General features: G+C 38.0%; 1 protein-coding gene across 4 annotated transcripts in view; it reads left to right on the forward strand.

Annotated features, from left to right (window-relative positions):
* The window catches only part of OXR1 (oxidation resistance 1), a 273,902-nt gene that overhangs the window by 132,457 nt on the left and 118,434 nt on the right, over positions 1-23,011 (forward strand). For all 4 annotated transcript variants that reach the window (XM_069854519.1, XM_069854518.1, XM_069854520.1 and 1 more), the window contains one exon: positions 946-1,142. In XM_069854519.1, the coding sequence (XP_069710620.1) occupies positions 946-1,142 (197 nt within the window). The remainder of the gene's footprint in view (positions 1-945; positions 1,143-23,011) is intronic.

A 23,011-nucleotide genomic window follows, 5' to 3' on the forward strand; every position in this document is an offset into this window, starting at 1 on the left:
ATTTTACCATCATAATGTCATTCATAAAATTCTAAATACACTTTGATACTTTAATATATCTTCCAGAGCTGATCGTGACCTGAAGATTTTCCTGTCTAATAATAGCAGTAATATTTATTATATTTATCAGTTAATCTCATAAAGTAGCAGATTCCATTCTCAGTGCAGGAATCCATACTATTTAATTGCAAACAATGTATGGAGAAAATATTTTAAAAATAAGGAAGCAGGGAGCTAAGAGGGAGACAGCTTAGCTTTAAATTGTTACTCTAATAAAACTATTAATTAAGTTGGGTAACAAACTGATTGGATGGTTGGGTTCAGAGGATAGTGGTTAAAAAGTTGTACTTTACTTGGATGCCATAACAAGTTGAGTAACAATAATTTCTTCTGCAGGACAGAGAATTTATTTTTCTCTGTCCACTGTTGTTACAGTGCAGAAAATGGTACCTGGGGTTAGTGAGATTCTTGAGTTTCGGTGAGAAACAATATGTTGAAACTATTGCAGAATGAGAAACGTAATTGTAGAGGTATGTCTGAATTGTAAGTCTGTTCTTTTCCCTTGGGCCCTTCAGCAACTTTGTGCAAATGGTTTAATTTCTTTGTTCTCCCCTCATCTGTGGAAACTTAAGCCAGGCAACTTAACGATAGGTTAATTGTTGGCAGCTCATCTTCTCTGAAATAGATTAGGGACTGATCCTTCAAGCAACTCAGCCCGCTGATCGGAGGGCAATTTACCATTTGTAGCTACATGTGAGATGGAAGTGCTGTAACTCATTTAGCAGGCGCTGAAAAGGAAAATTAATACAAGGCATAATTTGACACTGTTCTTCTGTGTTATGCTGCAACATGCACAATTTGTACAATGAATATATTGCTTTTGTTCTATATATAATTTAGGTATAGAATGATTAATGATGCCTTACTGCCTTAAATTGTCTTTAGATTAAAGAAAAAGTCCCAGTCGGTGGATATTAGTGGGCCAGGATGCAACCCAGTGGCAGCTGAAGCTCAAACACCTCAGCCTGGTAAATCTTTGCTTGCCACTAAGACAGCTTCTTCTGAGGAGGAACAGAACAACACCACAAACACCCAAAGGCGCAATCCACGGAGGAGTGACTTGAAGAGATATTACACCATTGGTGAGTTTCCTTCCACAGAAAAAAACAAATATGCTTATTAAAAAGGCCAGGTATACCTGTTTAGTTGTGTTTTATTTCTTTTGGTTAGTTGCAGTTGGCTGCTAAGATAACAAATTACCACAGCAAGCATTAAGATGTCATATCTTAATGCTGATGTCAAACTACCCTGAGGAATTAACCTGAATTATTTATTGTGCACTGTTTACAAGAATTTCTTCCTCCCTTTTTTTCTTAAGAACAAGTATTGAAGAAACCATAAAAGCAATTTTGGGAGGAAGGATATAGGAAGAACATAATTGCCTTTGACAATGGATTGCATCAGCATTTTGGCAGACATTGTTTAGAAGGCTCCTGGTTAGAAAGTTTTTCCAGTTAAGAGAAGGAGTTGGCCTACTGAGTGTGCAGGTGGGGTTCTGGATATCTTTCTCTGAATGTTTTACATCTACATGATTCTTATAAAACTGTCTTAGGCATCCTTGGAGATGCTTCATAACTTGCTTCCCCATAAATCGTTTTGGGGCTGCGCCTGACTCATTTCTTTACATTTTGCTTCTCATCTGATTAACAGAGAGCAGAGAGTGTCCTTGTAGTGTTTGTGCTGGATTCATTAGAGCTTGTGAGAAGTAGTTGTGTTAATGAGAGTGGTAGAAAGAAGAGGGATAGATGTAATGCTGTACTTTGAAGAGGCAAAATGTCAGTAGATTTAAGAAAAAGAAATTACATATTTTCATTATGGGTTTGTGTGCTATTGAATTAATGCAGTAAAATGTGATCATTTCTTCTGTTCCAAGGTAACTATTTGTGTGTCTTTAACTTGTCTAAAAGGTAAAGAAAAATGTGTTGCTTTAAACACTTTTCATTGTATTATGTCTGAATGCTTGGTGTTGGCTGTCATTGTAAGTTTTGTTCTTAAAGAAAACTACCTTAGCAAAGTACACATTTTAATAATGAAGGCTGTATTTTAAGTGGTGAATGATCATACATGTTTGCATTTTTTGATGTCGTGTATTCAAAAATGGCCTGGGCAATTGCCTTCCGAAAACTCATAGGATCTCAATTATCATTCAATCCTGTCTACCCCAAAATAAATAAAAATGTGGAAAAGTGAAAGCATTGGTGAGTTTATTAGCATCTTGGACAGTAGGTCTAAAATTTTACTTTAAAAATTTCAGATTGAATAATCCTTGGAAGAAGATTTTATTGTATTATTTATGAGAATAGCACCGTAAAAAAGAAATACTTTATACGTAAGCATAGAACATGTTTTCTGATAAAGTATAGTTACGAGATACACCAAGATTGCTTCATATCTAAAGCAGGGATGGAATAGGGGAGTTTTGCATAATAGTAACAATAGAAGTAGAAATCCACCTGTCGTGAACAAGTTTTTAGATTAAACTTGTATTTAAATAAAAGAGCACCTTAATAGAGTATGATGATGAGGTTACATTGTTACTTATTTCATATAGGAAATATATGAGGGAAAATCAGGTTATATGTGTTTATAGCTAAAGAATTATTTGTCCTTATAGCCAAAAGATTGTATGTGTGCTCCCGATTCCCTGCATCACTTAGGTCAGATTTCAATGTTTCATAATGCCTATCCCCAATTAACTTGCGTTCCCATCTGGGCGTCCAGCATGAGTTTGCTCCAGAATTCAAATCAGAGGTTTCATAGAGCAAACTCTCAGGCATTTTTTTTATAAAATGAATAATTTAATAGAGAGATACACAAACATGGTTGACTCTGGGGAGAGAGACCAGCTCCACAGAAAGAGAGGCTGATGTGAACCAAGAAATCCCTGGGCAGTTATACCCTTACAGACTATTTACCCACCCGTCACATGATAGTTCAGTCCAATAAGAATATTTGGGTCTGGAGTCTTCTTATTCCTCGTTGGATTTCTTTGCTGTCATTCAGACAGGTTGTTATCTTGTCTTGGTGCAGCTGGTGTTGAGGATCTGTATCCTTGAAGCCTCTGTAATTTCCTGTTTTTTGTTGACTCTGGAGACCTTGTTTGACTGAATAGGTTGTATTCACTGGGGAAGTTTTTAATTGGAAATTTCCAGCTTGTGGCCTAGTACTTCAGTGCAAGTCTTGCTACTCATGCTAAGGAAGCTAAGCAAACAGCATACTGAATCACATAATACTATAACTCTAAAATCTTATTTAAGCTGACAGCATCCTGAATCATACAGTAGTATAACTCTAAATTATTATTCTATTTAATGTTACTTACTTAGGCTAAACAAACAATCAGTTAAAGAGGAGAACTGGCTGGTCTGTAGTCCAGCTGCCATCCAGGGAGGATTCAGATGGGGCTCACCAGTGATCTGTCATTGGTAAAAGATCTCATTGTTTTGATGAGCACCCTTGAGAGGTGCCCCAACACAAGAGGAGATCGTTACTATGCAGCCACACTGTCTGGCAGGGAGAACTCAAAGAAAACTCACTTAGGCAGTCATATTTATGGGATAAAAGTGGTTGTCTCGTAGTCAAATTGTGCATAATAGAGCCATGCATGAGGCTCCTTACTGGTATTCTCTGTGTTGCTTTGCTCCTCATGCATTTCATGGAGGAGTTCTTGGCCCATCTGCAGGCAGGCTTTTATCTCCTCTGAAGCTTGAACCAAACTGCTGCTGGTTTAGTTAAAGGGGCCCAAGGAGAGGTGTGGAATGCATCTGTCATACCACCACACCATCAAAATGAGTTCTTAATCTAACTCACAGTTAAAAAACGTTGTTGGTAAATTCGTCAGTGATCACCCAAAACACAACCTGTGTATGGAAATACAGACTTAGGTTTGCATTTATCTGTTTGTTAAATTTGACTCTCCTTCATTTTCTGTTTGGAACTTTTACAAAATCTTTATAATATGAACTCCATCAATACTGGTAACCTAGATGTGCTTCTAGTCATCACAAGGTCTAAACACTAGTTGTTCTGGACCTAACCTCAGTGCTGGAATAACAAAATGTTGTTAATACATTTGATTAATTTCTTTGAATATTGTGCAGCACTTGATTTGACTGACTTGTTGAGTGGAAAAGACCTTTGACGGTTTTATAGTCTGGTGTCCTATTTGAAGTGGGACCTCAGCCAACACCGAATCAGAACAGACAAAGCTTTGTCTTCCCGGGTCTTTGAAGTCTCCAGGGATGGATACTCCACCACTTCTCAGTGTATCATGCTGGAACATGGACAACGTGTCCGTAGGCAATAGTATTTACAGGCAACTTGCCCATCAACAGATGCTAACATTTGTGAACAACAATTGTCGACAATGGGGAGGTATGAGGGGAACAAACTGTAGAAAGTGGCCAAGTTCACGTTTTTCTTAAATATCATCTTCCATTACCTTTGCACAAAGTATTGGGGAAGGTGGCTCAGCTGGACTGACCCAGTATGAGAGAAATCTTGGGTTTGTGTTCTTAGATATACAGCCTTGTCTGTGTGACTTCCCTCAATCACAAAGAATAAGTTGCTAGAGGCAGTATTGCTGCATACTACATAATGTTTGGATTTTGCTGACAGGCACATTGAAGATACAAGAGTTTCTCTGTATCTCCACGACCATTTAATGACAGACAATTCTGAATATTGTGAAAACTAAAGGTTTAAATCTTGGACACCGCAGTACTGGTACCAGATGAACATGTTCACTATACTCTCTGAGTTGTTCTGATATTGATTCTATGGCTTTGATAACCTTAGGGAAACAATAATTATCTTCTTAGAGCTCCCATTAACTTCAGTGTACTTTAAGTTATGACCTATACTAACTTAACCCTTTGATTTAAAACTACTTTTTCTATGGCTTGCCTCAAAAATGATTTCTAAAAGACAAAGTCTAATCAAGTAGTTTGTTGGTTTCTGGGGATGAATGTAGTGACACACCTGCAGTGGGCTGTGACTCTAAAAATATTTTATTCTAGTGATATTTTGGGTACAGTTGTCTATTAAATAGCTGTTGCTGACCTAATACAATTACACAAGCTTTTACCTTGTTTTGCCCTTGTTTGTATGTTGTTCTCTGCTAAAAGCAATCTGTGTCCAAGATCAGGCAACACGAACTAATCATTACCGTGATAAATGAATTAAGAAAATGTGTTACAAAAATAATGCTCTTGGTTGGCTTTGCTTTGAAATTAGTATCCTGTTACATTAACCTCAGGCCAAACTGGCAAATGACAGTGTTTGTGGTAGTGACTAATGGAGCTTGAGTAAACTAATGCCAGTTGTGTTTTATGTTACTCGTATTTTCCTTAACAACCTATTTTTAGTAATTATTATGATCTTCAAAGTACTTAGAAGATATGAGAACTGAGTTAAAATCCGGATATATAAAAGAAGTATGACATCTATATTTAGACATGCAGCTTGTACAGTTTACATGTTTTAAAATTTAAATGTCAGCAGCACATTGCTTATTAAAATTTAACTTTAAGGCCTAGCTGGATTTGTTAATGGCTACCCATTTTATTGAATAGCCATGCCGCTTAAAATTATGTATAAAGAAATATGTAACCAGCTTTACTTTATCAACTCATGGAAATAGTAAAATCAAAATGATTTTAAAAATATGGGATTTTGATTTGGCTGTGCAGAAAGCACATCAGAGATCTTTATATAAATCGCACTCTGCTTTGCAGACCTAGAGACGTGTAGGCATTTACCTTGCACGCAAATGCTTTGCAGAAGAAATTGTAGCAGCTTGTGTATGCTTGCAGCTACTGTGGGCAGATACAGGCAATTGTCTAACAGTCTGTGTTCCTAAAGCTCTGTAGCATCAGAATATTTTTAAACTTTTTTAGTGTCACCTTACATATACACAGATTTTCCTCAGACCTTTCAAAGCTGCATGTGTAATGAGGAGGAAATATTCTGGTAATTCCAAGAGATTTTAAAATTTCATCAGCACTGCTCCCACTTCGGAGTATCCACAAGATACTTATTTTGCATTTAATCTTCCCCACAGACTGCATCTCAAATGCTTCACAAACTTAATGAGTGCAGCTGCACTTTTTAGAAGTGGGAAGAAATAGGTGAGAGAGAGAGAATAACTGAGAAGAATAGGCAATGGGGAGCAAGTTGTGTGCTCGGATGAAATGAAACAGAAAATGGAGAGCCAGTGAGGGGGAGAAGTAACTCTTCCATATGGCAGGCTCAGCAGGCAGGAAGGCTTCTGCACCTCCAGTGCTGAACTGGTGTGAAGAAATTGAGTGGGAACTCCTAAATTAATAAGGCAAGTGTAGGAAAAACAGTCTGCATGGTGGGTTGGATGAAGTGTTTTGGAGAACTGTAGAAACAGCACCCAAGACACTTAAAAATAAAAAAAAGCTAAAATTAGGCTTTTAGATGCTTCAGACACTGAAAAATTCAGGCCAATTATTTCTGAAGTGATTATTGTTGAGCAACTCCCTCGAATGAGAAAAAGAAAGTATCTGGGTCTTTAGGAGAATCACATGGGTAACCTGAATTTGAAGCAGTTAGACTGTATCAGCTTCATGTTGTGTCCAGGTTACAACTACCTCTTCTTAGCTGGTTTGTAGTTAGCGCAGGCACAGCATCTCAGCTGTGTTGCTTGTAAGACCTAACTGAAGGGCAGTAGGACCATACTTCATGGTATGATGCCTCAGAATATATGTTTAGCAATTTAGTAAGGTGATTGAAGTAGCTAATGTTGTTACCCTATAAAGACGTGCACTTGAGGTGTATACTCTGGTTCTCATTAAGCGACAAAAGCTCAATGAGTACAGTGCTTAGATACCTCTAAGAGGATATTCCCAGCAGACTATCTACCTAGTAACTCTGGTTTTGTAGATGTGGAAGGCCTTCATTTGTTCTATTTGCTATTAAAATAAAACTGAAACACTGGTATAGAGTAAACATGTTATTTAATAATAAGATGGTTACATAAAAGTGCTTTGTGATTTTAGGAATCAGGCAAAATAAATCATGAAGCAAGACAATAGTTCGTACTGGAAAATATGATTAAAGTACAGTGGTGGTGGAGAGACAATGAAAGCAGCAAATTTTACTGTATCTTCTTTTATATATATATATATAAGCCTTAATGCAAATGTTGCTGTACAGGCTTCTTCTAGCACAGCTTATTTCATTTAGAAGACAACTCCCAACTATCTCAGGAGGTACCTTTTGTTGGAAGAATCTCTGTCTTCAGCAGAAGGTATTGCTGCTACAGCTACACACACTTACTAGTTTAGACAGAATGCATGGGTGTGTGTACATGTACATGATATACAGCATGAGGACACTTGGGAAATAGTAATTGCCAAAGTTTCCTTCACTCCGGTGGCTAATTATTTAAGAAAATATTTCATTTGTAAAAGAAAAACAAGAACAAACCCTTTTCTTTTCCAATCTTTCTTGCAAATTAGGTCAGCAGAAATCTCAATAGAGAAAATATTTTCTGCTACCTTGGCCTGCCCATATTAGTACTCTCATTTATATATTCCTTGAATATCAACATGTTACGTATTCAGAGTAGTGGAATTAACTGATATAAAATCAGCATGGAAGAAAAATGAAGATTTTGGTATAAGCAGCTCTGAATAAATACATTAATTGATTGAGTTTCTGAAAAAAAAGTATTTACTAGCTAATGCCAAACTGATAAATAGGAAGACTTTTTTGTGGGTTCCTAAACTTGTAAGAGAGAAAGTTTAAGTGGGTAGTCACTTTAAATTTAGTTGGGATTATTTTAGTCACCATTACTAATTTAGTACTTCAAAATGTATTATTGTGAAAAGAAGATGGATCTTCCAAAGAATTTAATGGCATATAAATGTAAATAATGACTGGTCACAGGAATTAATATTAATGCACAAAACAGTATAAGAGAATGCGTATAGAGTGATAGAGAATATAATAGAGCATATTTTACTGGGAATTCTTCTTCCATTAAATCATTGTTTGCTTTATTTCAGAGCTACCAGAGTAAGTGTGAATTCATCCATACTTTTTATTAAATTTACACATTTTCACACTATCTGCTAATATAAAATTATTATGCAAGACTAACATCAGTTTGAGTGGTGATTTTGTATGTCAGTGATGTCTTATTCTGATGGAGCTTTGTCACTCATGGACCAGCTTAGCCATTTTGGAGGTCTGGCGTGAGAGCACCTTAGACCACTGGTTAAACACCACAGTGAATATGCTGTTGGTCTCAAAACTGGAAAAGGAGAACATCGTTGCACCTGAAAATATATGCTTCTTTACAACAGAGCTGAGAATCTTATAGGGTTTATCTCATGGGACTACTTGCTAATGTAGTCACTGATTAAAAACAAAGTTAGAGGCCTTCCTCTCACCTTCTTCCTGAAAATAAGCATAAACATAATATGAAGGGCAGACCTTGTGGCATGGTGAGTGTTTCTTTTTTAGTACTCAAATACCTTCCTGCTCTGAGACATTTTATTTGGATCACTGTAGAAATACCTTATTAATTTTAGGGGACATGATCTGATCATAACTGGTACATTTACTGTAGAGAGACGTTCCTACAAAGAATATGCCCCTTTCTTTCCAAACATGTCTTTGAAAGGTTCTTCTTGTCATTTGGCAATAGAGTATATTTCCTTGCCCTGTTCTGCAGAATTGAACATGGTTCCTTTCTGTAGTAGATCTCTGTTCTGGTTTGAGCCAAAGCTCAACTTAACTTTTATTTAGATGAGCTAAGCCTCATCTAAGTAACTTCATTTGCTGAAATTTACTACTTCTTTTTCAGACAATGTCTGTCTCCAATAGTGATAACGTTTAAAATTTATACATGTCACCAAGCATAAATTGATATGCAGAAAAGCCAATGTTTACATTTATTTCTATGGAAACAAAGGTTACTCTGAAGGTGGTGGAATGCAGTAAGTCAAATGGATGAAAAAGGTTCACATATGCAGGGGGGGCAGACGGGACAGGTGAATGAAAACCAACCAGCCAAGTATTCCATTCCATGTACACTATACTTGGTATAAAACTGAGGGACAAAGAGCGTCAAGCTTTCTTCTTTGATGGCCAATGGCTAACAAGGACCTTGTCTATCCTTTTGCCCCATATCCCAGATCTGTGCATTCCCAAATCCAGTTCCTAAGACCAGCTCCCATCTGCCACTGAGTCCAGTCCGGGACCTTTCCCTATGCCTGTTCCGCAGCATCAGTGGTGACTTATATTGATGGGGGGGGGCATTTTGTATATTTGTATATCTTTTATTATTTTCTTATTAATATTATTTTCCTTTTATTATTATTGTTTCATTAAAGAGGTTTAAGTTTTAGTTTCCAACGCACAATTTTTTCTCTAATTTCCCTTTCCCTGTATGGGGGAGTGTTGGGCCACAACTGCCCATGTTTAGCTGCTGACCCAGCCAGGGACAGGAAGGTGACCAATGACACTCCCAAACATCCAACTTTTCTCCTATTTGTGCAATTACCTTTTTTGTTTGTTCCTAATACTAGCAAAGCATGAAACATAGGTAGGTATAGTAGAAGTTGTTGGATAAGTGGTGGAGTTTGGTGCAGTACATGATGTGCAACTGAGCTGTATCCTTTCTCTTGGAGAAGGACAGATGGGAGATGAAGCTGCCAACTCTCTCTCAGAGGATCTTCCAGATGCTGTTCACACACGTTTGCGGAGTCTGACTGTCCCATTCAATACACTTACAATTTCCTTATTGAACATTCACTGCGTTTTGAGGCACATCATTCTGACTTCTTCATTACAAACATGATCTCAGAAACTTAGAGGATGTGGCCATTTTCCTAGGATCTCATCACCTGTTTGTGAGTGATAAGGAAAAGGAAGTAATATGTGGAATTTGTGTATAATAAGGAAAGTACCATTCATAGCAACAGTAACTATGCAAAATTCTTACTCATTCAGCTTTCCTGAATATTTTTATTACTGATTCAAATCACATAGCCACTCTGGCTAAGCAAGCAAGTATTTGTTCATGTCTTTGTTTTCCTCTTGTTTAGAATTTAAAACCTGGAGTTGTTAGAAGGCAGTTTTGAGTGTAGTATCCTTCTTTTGTCCTTTACAGATACCTTGTGTATCATTTGAATACAAATGAGTTCTGAGCTATAGAGACAGCATCCACCAAAAGAGTGATGCTCATTAATGTACTTTCATCTCAGCATATCCCCTTTCTTAGCATTCTCGTTTTTGTTTTAATCATATAGACTGCTATCATATCATCTGCTGAGTCATTTTGGCAAGAAGTATTTCAAGATTTTGTCATTTCTCTGCTTTATATCAGAACAAAGCTGAAATCTTTTATAGTTCTATAGGCAAACTATTCAGATTGCGAGAAGAGCTAATAGTGTGTACTCTTGGGATACTAAAACTTGAACTTTTGAGGGGAGAAAAAAAGAGAAACTGATTCGACCTGTAAGCTCTAGGCTGATAAAAGGTGCATCCCTGTTCAGTCCTTCTGTCATTGGAGGCGTTCTGTATAAGGGAAGTATGACTGAAAAAAGATTATTTCTAACATCTCAATTGTGCCTTAAATACTGTGAAAGTATCTTCCTTCTAACAGTAAAAGAACAAACACAGAAAACGTGGATTCACTGCTGAAATAGCTGGGTGATTTAGTGACAGCAGATGCAGATAAGGCTGAGCCTTTTGAGCCTGGAGACAGGGTTCATAGAGGACAATAATTGCTGGTAGTGGGAAATGGCTAAGTCAGGGATCTCTTAAAAAATGTCTTGATCCATAGAAGTCAGGAGACCCAAAGGGATACGTAAGAAGCATGCTGAAGGAGCACTGTGAAGGCTGCTCTTTGGTGTCTTTGAAAGGTCATGGAGATCATGAGAGTTTCAGGATGACTAGAAAAAGGAAAATGTTGCACCCCTCTTCAAAAAGGGCAAGAAGAATTATCTAGAGAATGATAGGCTATTCAGCCATATTTTTAGTCCTCCGGATAATCACGGGGCTGAACCTCTTTGAAGCTGTTTCTGGACATGTGAGGGAGAAGGTGAGTTGGAATAGTCAGCATGGCTTTACCATGGGTAACTCATGCTTTTCGAACTTCATTGTCCTCTGGGATGAAATGAAGAGATCTGTGGACAATGGGAGACTGGTAGATACCCACACCCCATAGGGGTCCTGTGATGAAAGGCTGAGGGAACTGGAGAAGGGACAAATTCAGGGGGACCTTACAAAAACCTGCCACTATCTGCATGGAAGCTACCAAGAAAACATCTGGTAGTCTGTACTTTGCAGAAGTGTATGGCAGGATAATCAGAGACAATTGGCCTGAACTGAAAAATGAGACTTGATATAAGGAAAAGCTTTTCCTATGGAGAAATTCAACCAGTGCATAAGGATGTACAGAAATGTACAGGATGTACATTTTTAATTCTCAACTGGATAAAGCCCTAAGCAACCTTATATGATCTCATAGGTGATCCTGCTTTGAACAGGTGATTAGATTTCAGACCTCCTGAGGTCCTTCCCAGGCTGATTTATCCTGGGAATCTTTTGACCAAAAATTGCAAATTATTTGAAATATATTATTTTGTTTTTTTGAGAGATTGTTGGTTCTCTGAATCATTGTAATTTTCTAAATTAAAACTATAAAATCCAGTGCAAACCAGGATTTTCTAACTCAGGTGAAAATTAAGCAGTTCTCTTTCAACAAAGTTCTTGATAGCAACTTTTATTTGTGTTTTGAGACATTAAATCTTGAAACTGGAGCAAGTGAGTTTTACTGCATGTGCATGGGACTGTCCCTGGCTTACAGCTTTATTCACAGAGAATACTTTCCTCAACTACTTATAAGAGCTGAAATTTGAAATTTTGCAGTGTTCAGCATGGACTGCTAGGCTAAATTAGTTTCCAATAATTTTATCTGGTAAACACCTCTATGAGAAGAAGGAATATTATCATACCTAAACGTCTGTTATGTTTATCCTATTTTATTCTTTCTGAAGTAAAATGTGAGGTTTCCAGACAGCTTGATAATTCTAGATAGCTAAAACTATGCACTAAAACTGATTATAAAAAATTGTGATTTTTCAATTCACAACCACAAAAAAAAATTAAAGTAGCTGAATTCATTACCTGTTCTTCTGATTCCTGACTCTTTTAAAGGAAACAGATTATTTAAAAGTTCTTCTATTAAAATATCACAGAACACCAGTTAGTGCAAGAGGAGTCTGATATTTCTGTTTTAGATGTGATTTCTGTTCTCCATTTAAGTATTATGAAAGCTATGATTTTGTGGTACCAATCAGAAAAACAAGTTTAGTGATAGTGTCAAATGTCTTGGCATATTTTTTCATTTGTTCTCTTAAGCTTACTTTATATCCATAAAAAAGCCTGCAGGGATGAGAGGAAATGGGAAAAGACACTTTGGAAACAATCAAAGCACAAATTCTGCAGGTAATCTGAGTTTGGAAAATGACTTCTCTTCCCTTGGAAGCTGCCATTGAGATGATGAAGCCAGTATGTTTCCTCCCATACATCACATGAGGTCCAACACAGAAACCCCAAGACTGTGCTTGTAACTCTTCTTATTTAACAAATTAAGAAAATCAACCACTATCACCTTCAGAACAGTTCCCTTCTGAGTTGACACAGAGCTGCATACAATGCTCCCAATGTTCAAAGCAATTCCACAGCAATTCTCCATCATTCCTGCTTTCACGTCTTCTACCAACAAAAAAATGGATTCCTTTGAGCACCACCTTGATCTTTGTGAAGAGGGAGCCAGGTCTGGTGAATAAGGTGGGTGCTGAAGCACAGTGATTATGTCATTGGCTGAAAACTGCTTCACAGACAAAGCATTGTGGGCTGGCACACATTTTCTGACTGAGGGTAAGAATCTATATTTGAACACATGCCCAGTTGTACTGAGTGAAGCAATAAAGTTGTGCCTTGTTGCACTGTGACAGGCTAGAACATATTCTATAACCGTCTCTTTTCTCTCCCTTCCCACTCCTGGTTCTCAAGCTATAGGGTTAGTCTCGGGGGGTTTTTTTTGTTGAACCTTGTATGTGTGATTATGAAATACAAGGTCCACGTCTGATGTTACTTATTCTTGAATAACTACACTAAAGCAGAAGTTGGTTTGGAACATCAAGTGACAGCGTGGCCAAACCGGGCTGATGCTGTGAATAGGTAACCCCGGGCAGCCTCCAACAGTACCCACCCCTTGGTGTGGGAGGCACGACCGCTCCTTGTTGCATGAACAGTGTTTTGAGTTGTGTTGAGGCAAGGTGGCCTGCGCTGATGGAGTGGGACTGTCTCTCTCCCTGACAAGCACAGTGCTTTCCTGCAAGTCTGGCAATGATCTAATTCAAGACATTCTTACTGTACTGGGACAGGTCTTACCCACCATTTAATATTTATGGGTCCTGAACATGAGGGGCTACCAAATATCTTTCAGCGCTTGCTGGGCAACAAACAAGTGGTTTGAAAAACTTCCTCTTCTGCTACCATTTTTTTTTTTCAACTATTTTTTGCCATTTCCTGTATCAAGCTTTCTCTTTGTATTGTTAGATAAATAAGAATGAGATGCAGTTTTCAGGAGGCAGAGCTGCTGGGTTAGGTTCACCCCCAGGACAGCTTGCTGTGAAGTTCCTTTTGGACTTCTAACAAACTGGCTTGTGAGCCAAAAACCTGACTTCCACCCCAAAAAGTATTCTATGAGAACTGAGTGTTGTTGCCAAACCTTGATTTTTATCTTGGACCATGAAGAAAAGTTGGATTTTATCATGGATTTATTGTACTACTGAGTGTTCAACAATTACAGCGCATTAGTATGCACATAGGAATATGCAAAGACTTCACAAGTATAAAATATTCAACATTTATGAAAGAAGCCTTTTTATAAATTTAGTTACTAATTGGCCAGATATGGTCATGAAAACTAAATAGTAGCAGCAGCCCACTTTTTTTTTCCGGTGAATCTCATTAATTAATATGCTTGAGAGAGTCTTTTATTATTTTAATTTATTAAAGATAGAATGACAATCTCTGTCCTCTGCCAGAGGAAATCTGGCAAGCATGATTCGTTCTGAGAGTTGTTGAGTTGCAGTTTCTCAGTCACATAAGCCATACATTTGCTTAAGAACACATGCGACTACTTGGATATGTAATTAGGTGCTTTTGTGATCTACCTACAATTTATATTATGTTGTTTCCTTTTCACTTCTATGTAAAACAGTTCTGAGATAGGTTGTTTGATAGTTTGCCAAGTTTCTGATATTCTTGCTCTGCATGAGTCTAAGAGAAAATTTTTCTGTATAGTTGTTTATGAAAACAGGCAAGTTAAATGTACTAACAAAATGGAATAATGTTTTGAGAAACTGACTTGATTTCATTCTACAGATTAAATGACAAAAGTATTTCAGACATAAACCATGGCCACTGTGAATCCTGAGAAAATACTGACTGACACCACTGCCAATGCTGAGCCATTAAGTTAAAAAAAGTTAACCTAATGGTGTGGCCCAAACTCAGCTCCAGTAGAAAAATATTAATCCCCGTGGGGTTTCAACTTGTATTCCATATATGAGTTGGATTTGATTGGTTTTAGTTAAGGTAGAACAACATTCTTGCATTATCTGACACTTACTGAAACCTGTACTGATTTGTTGTAGATTTTCTTTATTCAGTATTGAATACATGCACTCCAAAGCAGTCAGATAGAAGAGTATATTATAGCAGTTGCAAAAAAAAAAAATCAAATCCAAAAAACCACCTTATTTCTTATTAGCAAGGATTTCATTATCTGCTGGAAAACAGACAAGCCAAGTAAGCCCAGTAGTATGGCCTTTTCTACATACTACATTTCTCACGAATAAGAAGTATGAGAGATAAGGTAGATAATGTGAGAAGTAAAGGGCTCACCTCAAACCCTACAGCAGTCTCTTGCAAGAGAGGAAGAATATGGTTTTCTATGGCAAGTTTGTTCTGAAAGACTGGCTTTTTTAATGAGAATACATTTGGTGGAATAGCATATTCTTAGGGATAGCGTATCCTTATTACACTTGATTGTAACTATCCTGCCAGAAAATACTTTTGCCAATAAGCTCCATTAATAAAGGTTGATTTGGTTCAGCTCAGTGTCTCAGTATTTCTTGAACAGGATTCCTACATTTGATGGTCTTTTAGAAGACCCATGTCCTTCGCTATTTTACCACCATAAACACCATAAAATTATTTTTCTTATTTCATTTGCCAGAAACAGAAAAAGCATAACTTCATTTTCTTTTGGATAGTTTGCCAATTTCTTCTTCAGAGCAATAAACATTTTTCTCTATGCTGGCAAGAACAACATGCTGCAACAAAGTTCTTTTTTAATGATTTAATTTTTGTACTTTTCTGTGGGGGTTTGCTAGATGACAGAGATAACTTGAAAACAGGATGCTTAATTTTATTATTTAAACATGAATAGTGAAGCAGTCTTACATTGAGAGAACAAAAATTCTTCATTACAGCTTGTATCTATATTACTTAGCAAGGAAAGGTTGAGAGATTATTTCATATGATTGAAGTCATATGTAGGAGGGATCTATAATTCATATGAATAAACCATGAATTAGTAAGCTCTGCTTGGGTACAGGAAAGGAACTCTGATCACAGAGGGAAAGGTGTTGGAGACAAGGAATGCACAGCACTGCAGGAATGAAGAACGTGTGGTCAGTGAAGCACCATTACAAGCAGAAAGCAGCAAAAGGGTAGGGGTTCAAGCAAATGAGAATCGAGCCCAGGGGGTGAGAAGGAGAGGAGCCACAAAAACATTCACTTAAGAAGAGTTGGAATAATAATACAGTATATCTAAAAAGCCCCATCCCATGCTATAATGCAATGTTCTGTTAATAAAATCAGCTAGTGTACTGCTGATCCTTGTTTTGCTGATGATGTTCCTGTCAATCACATTTGGTATTAGAACATTTTTAATTTTAAAGAGTAAGGAGAAAATTTCTAGCTAATTTACTTCTTTAGTAAAAATAAGAAATCCCATTTCAAATATCCTCATAAGAAGTCCTTTGCTTATACTCTTGTGAGGGGGAAAAGGTGGAAACATTTAACATGTTTTAGGTAGCCACCCACTTGTAGACTTGGTATTTGCCCGTTTTCTACTGTCAGGTTGACTTATGTGTGAATAGAATGTAAAAACAGAGAGGAAAAAAAAATCAATATAGTCTAATTTTTATTTGCTAGAGAATTCAGCAGGATCGTGTTTTTCTAACCCATGCATATAGTATGTTGGAATGCAAAACTATGTATAGTGGTATCTAACCTCATACACTGAAGAGGCCTCTGTTGCTTAACAGCACAAATGATGTTTCAGTTTTTGATGTTCGTAAGCTACCTGCAAATTAGTGTACTATCTGTGCTCTGGAAGATAGGAGATGCATATTATTATGATCTTGTGTTTTGTTCTTGCTTGTTTTGTGGTTTGTTTTTTTTTTTTTTTTAGCACAATATATAGATTGTTCTATCTTCACTAAAGGAAATGGTCAAAAAGTATTATTTCTACCAATGGGACAGATTGCTAATATTTGCAATTATTCTTACTTTCTGGCATTTATATTCTCTGATCTTCACGATCATCTGTTCCATGAAATAAGTTCCCTTCAAACCATCTGTAGTAATACTACAGCTTTATTCTGGTATTTATCTAATTGAATCCTCCCAGGTCTTCAGTTAGTTTGCTAGTTTGTTGCTTAGGACAGAATTATCAGAAATACAAAATGTATGTGCAAATTTCTGTTATTTATACCAACAACAGCCTTGAGATGAAATCTAGATGTATATTCTTCCCAAACATCAAGCCAACAACATGCTTGTTTGGGGAGGGCAGCTGTGTTTTAAAAGCAAAAAACCAATGTGCAGGTCAGTTGGATTCCTCCATCCCAAACCTTCCTGCAGAGACCTAGTGTAACCCTAGGGTAACAATGGCAGGATTTGTCTTCCCAGGATCCAGGCACTAAAAACAGAGATTTGGAAGACTGTATAACAGTGCCACCAGGTGATAGCATAAAATGTAGGGTTTGCTGTCTGACTAATTCATTTGAACAGTTATTTACAGATTAACTCTGTTGTAAAGCATAAAGCATAATTCCTCCCCTTCCCCCCACAGAGGCTAGAGTATGTAAATCTTCAGACATGACTAACCTGTGTTTGCTATACACTCCATCATAAAGATAGTACGTATGTATGAAGTTTTTATTGGTGGGATTTATTTATTTGGGTGGGGCAGGAGAGCGGGTTGCTTTGGGAATTCTTGGCCATTTTTTCTGGATTTTGAGGAGAAAAATGGCAGAAAGATCAGCCTCTCTGAGTTTGTTTACTTCTGATATAGCACAGATGAGAAGAAGAATAAGGACATTAGAATAACGGATATCAATCCAGTGTTATTTATGTGAAACCCCAAGGCATACAGGATTAATGCATTAATTGTTATTAATGCCAATTTGCATCTAGATTATTTAGCATCAAGTAATGTTATTTGAAAGCAAGTTTAATCTATATGTGATGTTAGTGATGATCCTGCTTGAGTGATTTATGTAGAAAAGTTGCTAAGAATGTGATCCCATCCTAGTGGGGAAATTCATATTAATAAAAGAACTCTAAGGAGTTAGCTAACTAGTGTTAGTTGTTTGCTAACACTTGAGACATATTAGCATAATGGGAAAGCTGTTGTCATGCAGTCTATTATCACAGCAAGAGAAAATTAAATAATCAGGAATCCCTTAAAACACAGGATATTTAGGAAGCACTGATAAAGACAATACAGAACAATTACGGTTTTTAAATAAATTCCTCTTTCACTGTATTTGTATTTCTTAATAAAAGCAACATCTTCAGTTAAAGTGTAGATGGATTTCATTGCTTGAAACAATGCGTATCCCACTCAGGGAAATCCTACAAGTTTCTGAATTAATAGAGGATGGGGGATGCAATGTATTTTCAGCTTAATTGCTTCGTCTACAAGACCTTGTGCTTTGCTAGGGTGTAAGAATGTAAAGGAACAGAGAACAACTCTTCCCACACTTTGAACTCAGGAGTTCAGGACAGGGTGGGAAGCTGATATTTGCCTTTTCTTTTTAATCGGCTTCAAATTTGCAGCAAAGAACTGATGGAGGATTCCTCTTTCTTTTTGTAAATGTCTATAAGCAGTATAATTCATGCTATGTGTCCTAAAGTTTGTGAGAGTCCTTACATGACATTTTGTTATTTTCTATGATTTTTGTTTTCTTCACTTGAAAAAGTGAGATTGTATGTGAGACACAGACATTCGAAAACGTCTTGCTTCTCTTAGTAAACACAACTTGATAGAAACATACCTTGCAAACAGCTGTAATATTTGTTCATGGAGTAGAAGGTTTAAATGTACTTTCATCTTGTTGTATTTAAATGACTTACTCAAAGCCATCTTCACGCGAATGCCTTTGGTCTGTTTAGGCTGTAATCCAACAACAGATGTAATGCTGCTGTCATCCAAACAGAATGAACAGGTTCAGCTCAAACTCTTCAGTACAGAGCATTCCTGTTCATCTCAGTGTGGTTTAAAATTTTGTTTCAGGAGATTTTGTTTCACTGCTGCAAGCAGGGTCAAGTAATTTGCCACCACCTTTCTTAGCAGGACCCTACATAAAAGGCTGTTAAAATTGATGACAACATTTCATTTCTGTAGAAACTAAGCATCTGTCTCCCGGTTCCTCAATGCTCTCAGTTTTGTATTAAAAGACAAACAAATTCCTGAACTGCTAGCATGAAATTCAAATTCAGTCACTGTGACCATGGGCTAAAATGAAAGGGAAGCTTTCTACTCTTGTATGAATGCTGATCATCTTAGTTTTCATAATGCCAACAATACCAGCGGGTAAATTAGTTGTTTTGCAAGGCAGATTATCTGCTCCAGTATCTTATCTCCCTTCCTCCTGATTCCAGCTCACATTTCTGATTCCTGTCTGCGAACAATTGCACAGATATGTGAGGGCAGGCCATCCTAATCAGAGACGTAAAATTTTGTGGACCATGGCAGTACTGGCATCCTGGTAGTTTGTATCAACTGGACATCCTAATCGAAGTTACTGAAGTTGGGAAGAAACCCGAACAGTTTCTGAGGTCACAGACATGTTCAGACAGGCTATAAGAGTCTCTTCATAATAAATTGTAGAATCATAGACCTGATGATATAGACAGTGAGATCGAATGCACCCTCAGCAAGTTTGCAGATGACACCAAGCTGAGTGGTGCAGTTGCCACACCAGAAGGACAGGATGTCATCCAGAGGGACCTAGACAGGCTGGAGAAGTGAACCTGTGTGAACCTCATGAGGTTCAACAAGGCCAAGTGCAAGGTCCTGCACCTGGGTTGGGCATTCTGCAGTTTCAGTACAGGCTGGGGGAAAACATGATTGAGAGCTGCCCTGCAGAGAAGGACTTGGGGGTGCTAGTTGATGAGAAGCTCGACATGAGCCAGCAGTGTGCACTCGCTGCCCAGGCAGCCAACCATTTTAATAATGTTTTTCTTTGTGTGTTGTGTTATTTTTTAATTTAAAAAGCCCCTAACCTTGAATGAGGCTCAGGAAAGAATTCAGCCAAACTACTTCGCAATATTGAAGCTAGGCTATGAAGGAGTAGTTTGTACTTTTTGCAGAGCTAAAACATGGTCCTTTTGGAGATCACTGACCTCTTTTCAAATAAAAACAGGCAGTGAGAACACCATCTGTGAATTTCTAATAAGTTTGTGAATCAGGATCAGATCACTGAAGTAAAACTTCTTGAGGCACGTACTAGGGTGGAAATTAGGTTCTGGTTGCTGTGCAAAGTAATCAGCAGCAGCAAAGGAAAACAACCTCTTTGTTCTAGGTCTTTCTCGCATGCTGTCACACAGTTGTTGGGGTTTCACAGCCATCCACCCAAAACCATCTGTAAACAGATGTCTGTGCCTCTGTGTAATCAAATCAAAGAGATTTTAACTTCTGTTGTAGCATTAATGTGGCAGTGAAAATACTTTTTCAAGATACATGTGTAGATCTTCTGTTGCAGTTCTTGCTCTAGATTGTCAGCATGAAATTACAAATCTTGAGACAGGAGTCTGTGCCTGCTATGTAAATAAATGCTGTGATTTTCATAGCTTTGCTAAATATGAAGATAAACTATTCCTGTTATCTAGAAAAGGGATGTAAATGTGGTAAAGTGGTGCAATTGCCACACCAGAAGGACAGGATGTCCTCCAGAAGGACCTGGACATGCTGGAGAGGAGGGACTGTGTGAACCTGATAAGGTTCAGCAAGGCCAAGTGCAAGGTCCTACACCTGGATCAGGGAAATCCCCAGTTTCAGTACAAGATGGGGGATGATGTGATGGAGAGCAGCCCTACAGAGAAGGACTTGGGGGTGCTGATTGACAGGAAGCTCGACATGAGCCAGCAATGTGCACTTGCAGCCCAGAAAGCCAACTGTATCCTGGGCTGCATCAAAAGAAGCATGGCCAGCAAGGCAAGGGAGGTGATTCTGCCCCTCTGTTCCTCTCTTGTGACACCTCATCTGGAGTATTGTGTCCAGTTCTGGAATCCTCAACATAAGAAGGATATGGAACTGTTGGAACGGGTCCAGAGGAGGGCTGCAAGGATGATCCAAGGGCTGGAGCATCTTGCATGAGAGGACAAGCTGAGAGAGTTGGGCTTATTCAGCCTGGAGAAGAGAAGGCTCCGAGGAGATCTTTTAGCCATGTTTCAGTACCTGAAGAGGACCTACAAGAAAGCTGAGGATGGACTGTTTACAAAGGCTTGTAGTGGTAGGACTAGGGGGAATGTATATAAATTGGAGAGGGTCAGATTTAGACTAGACATAAGGACGAACTTCTTTACAATGAGAGTGGTGAGGCACTGGCACAGGTTGCCCAGGGAAGTTGTGGCTGCCCCATCCCTGGAGGTGTTCAAGGCCAGGTTGGATGGGGCCTTGGGCAGCCTGAGCTAGTGGGATGTGTCCCTGTCCATCGCAGGGGGGTTGGAATTAAATGATCTTTAAGGTCCCTTCCAACCCAAATCATTCTGTGGTTCTGTGATTCTATGATTCGGAAAGTCCATGTCTGTCCTCCTTTGTGAAATCATGAACAGCAACTCCTGCTACAATCTTACATATTATAGCCATGCATGTTCTCTTTTGTTCTGCAGTATTAAACTACAGGATCCACGTCATTTTTTTTGTTGTAATGATAACTCAGTGTTATGATATCTTGAATTTACAGAAGTACTTATTATTTATTCTTGAGACGTCAAATATTTTTATGTTATTCTGCAGAGGATATAACAAGCTTCCCCACTGAACACTGCGTGTTATTAGAAAAAAAAAAAAAAAGAAGAATGATACTTAAACTGCTAGGAAAAGTAGTATTACACTTACTTAATTGTGCTAGTAAGTGCTCATTGAATTAACAAGAGGATATTGAGCTTTTCCAGTCTGGTCACTAGCCCAGAACTAATTCAGGCTGGTGGCTCTGGGTGGCTTCTGTGCCTCTGGAATGAACTGTTCACATGGGAATGGTTTCTGCTGATCAAGTGTGTCCTAAAAGACTATACCAATTAATACTAATGGGCTGCTGTAGCAGCAGCCATAGCACAGAGACTGAAAGGTGGAGAATCATAAAGTAAACATTAGTCTCTCACCCATGAAGTGATCTCTTCAGAGCAGTATTTAGCCTAATTGGTAAGAAGGTACTGAGAATACGCTTAGGCTGTGACAGTGTGGTCTATCTGTCATGCTAATAAAGCAGGGTCTCCAGTCTTCAGTGCTCTGGTCTAATGTACCCAGTACATTCAATTACAAGTCATGGAGAACAACTACAAAACCAGTTGTGTGTGCCACAAGGAAGCATTTTATTTATTCATGGCAACAAAACCTACAGTTCAGTTTGAAGATTGCCTAACCTATGCTTATACGTAGGAGGGCTCTCAGGCATAACTGATGATAGCCCAAACTTTGAGTGTATAAACATCTTAAAAAAACCCAACGTAACATGCCTTTTAGTTTCCTTTTTTTTCAAAAATTCAATTACTGTATGGTTCAGACAAAGCATGTTTGCACTTATGACTATATGGTGCGTTAATTCAGAAGTGATGCATCTTTTATGAGTGTGTGTAGAGATTCAGGGACCAACTGCTTCCAGTCTCCAACTGGTTATATGAGGGAAAAGGTTGCTGAGGACCTTCCTTTCTGGCCCAGAACCATCCTCCTGGGATGAAGACCCTTTTAGGCTTGTACATGCTGCTGGTGCCCAGGGAGCAGAGGAAGCGAGCTATGTGCTCTACCTCACAACCCTGCAGCAGTGACTCCCAAAGACCAGAGTGTTTGAGTGTTTCTTAGATAAAGTGTCTTCTCAGCACCTATAATATTTTGGTGAAGCTTTATTCAGCCCTCAGTGCACACAATTGTTTCTTCAGGGTTCAGTTATAGATTTAAATGACTAAGGTCTGCAGACACAACAAGCTGGAAATTTATGAGATGGTATGAAATGACCAGAAGTGAAGTGATGAGGGTTCTGCAAATTCTAAGCATGCAAAAAGAGCTGAAAAATTAAATTTTTTTTACTTTTTTTTTTAAAAAAAGAAGTTTGTGTCATGTTTTTTACATGTCCCTTTACAACAAGCACAAAGATTTTAACTGGCTGCAAAATGTGTTAAAAACCAGATACAAATATCCCAGAGTTTTTTGGTTTGGGGGTTTTTTTGAGTTTTCGGGGGTTTTTTTTTTGGTTTTTGGGGTTTTTTTGTGAGCAATTACCTTCTGGATATTTTAGTCCTAGTTTCTCTCTTAGTTTTGTCCTCCAAATGATATCATTCTTATAAGCCTGTGGAGTTCAGATAGGATGGATAATTGCAATAG

Source organism: Phaenicophaeus curvirostris, chromosome 3 (assembly GCF_032191515.1).
Source record: "Phaenicophaeus curvirostris isolate KB17595 chromosome 3, BPBGC_Pcur_1.0, whole genome shotgun sequence".
NCBI lineage: Eukaryota > Metazoa > Chordata > Aves > Cuculiformes > Cuculidae > Phaenicophaeus > Phaenicophaeus curvirostris.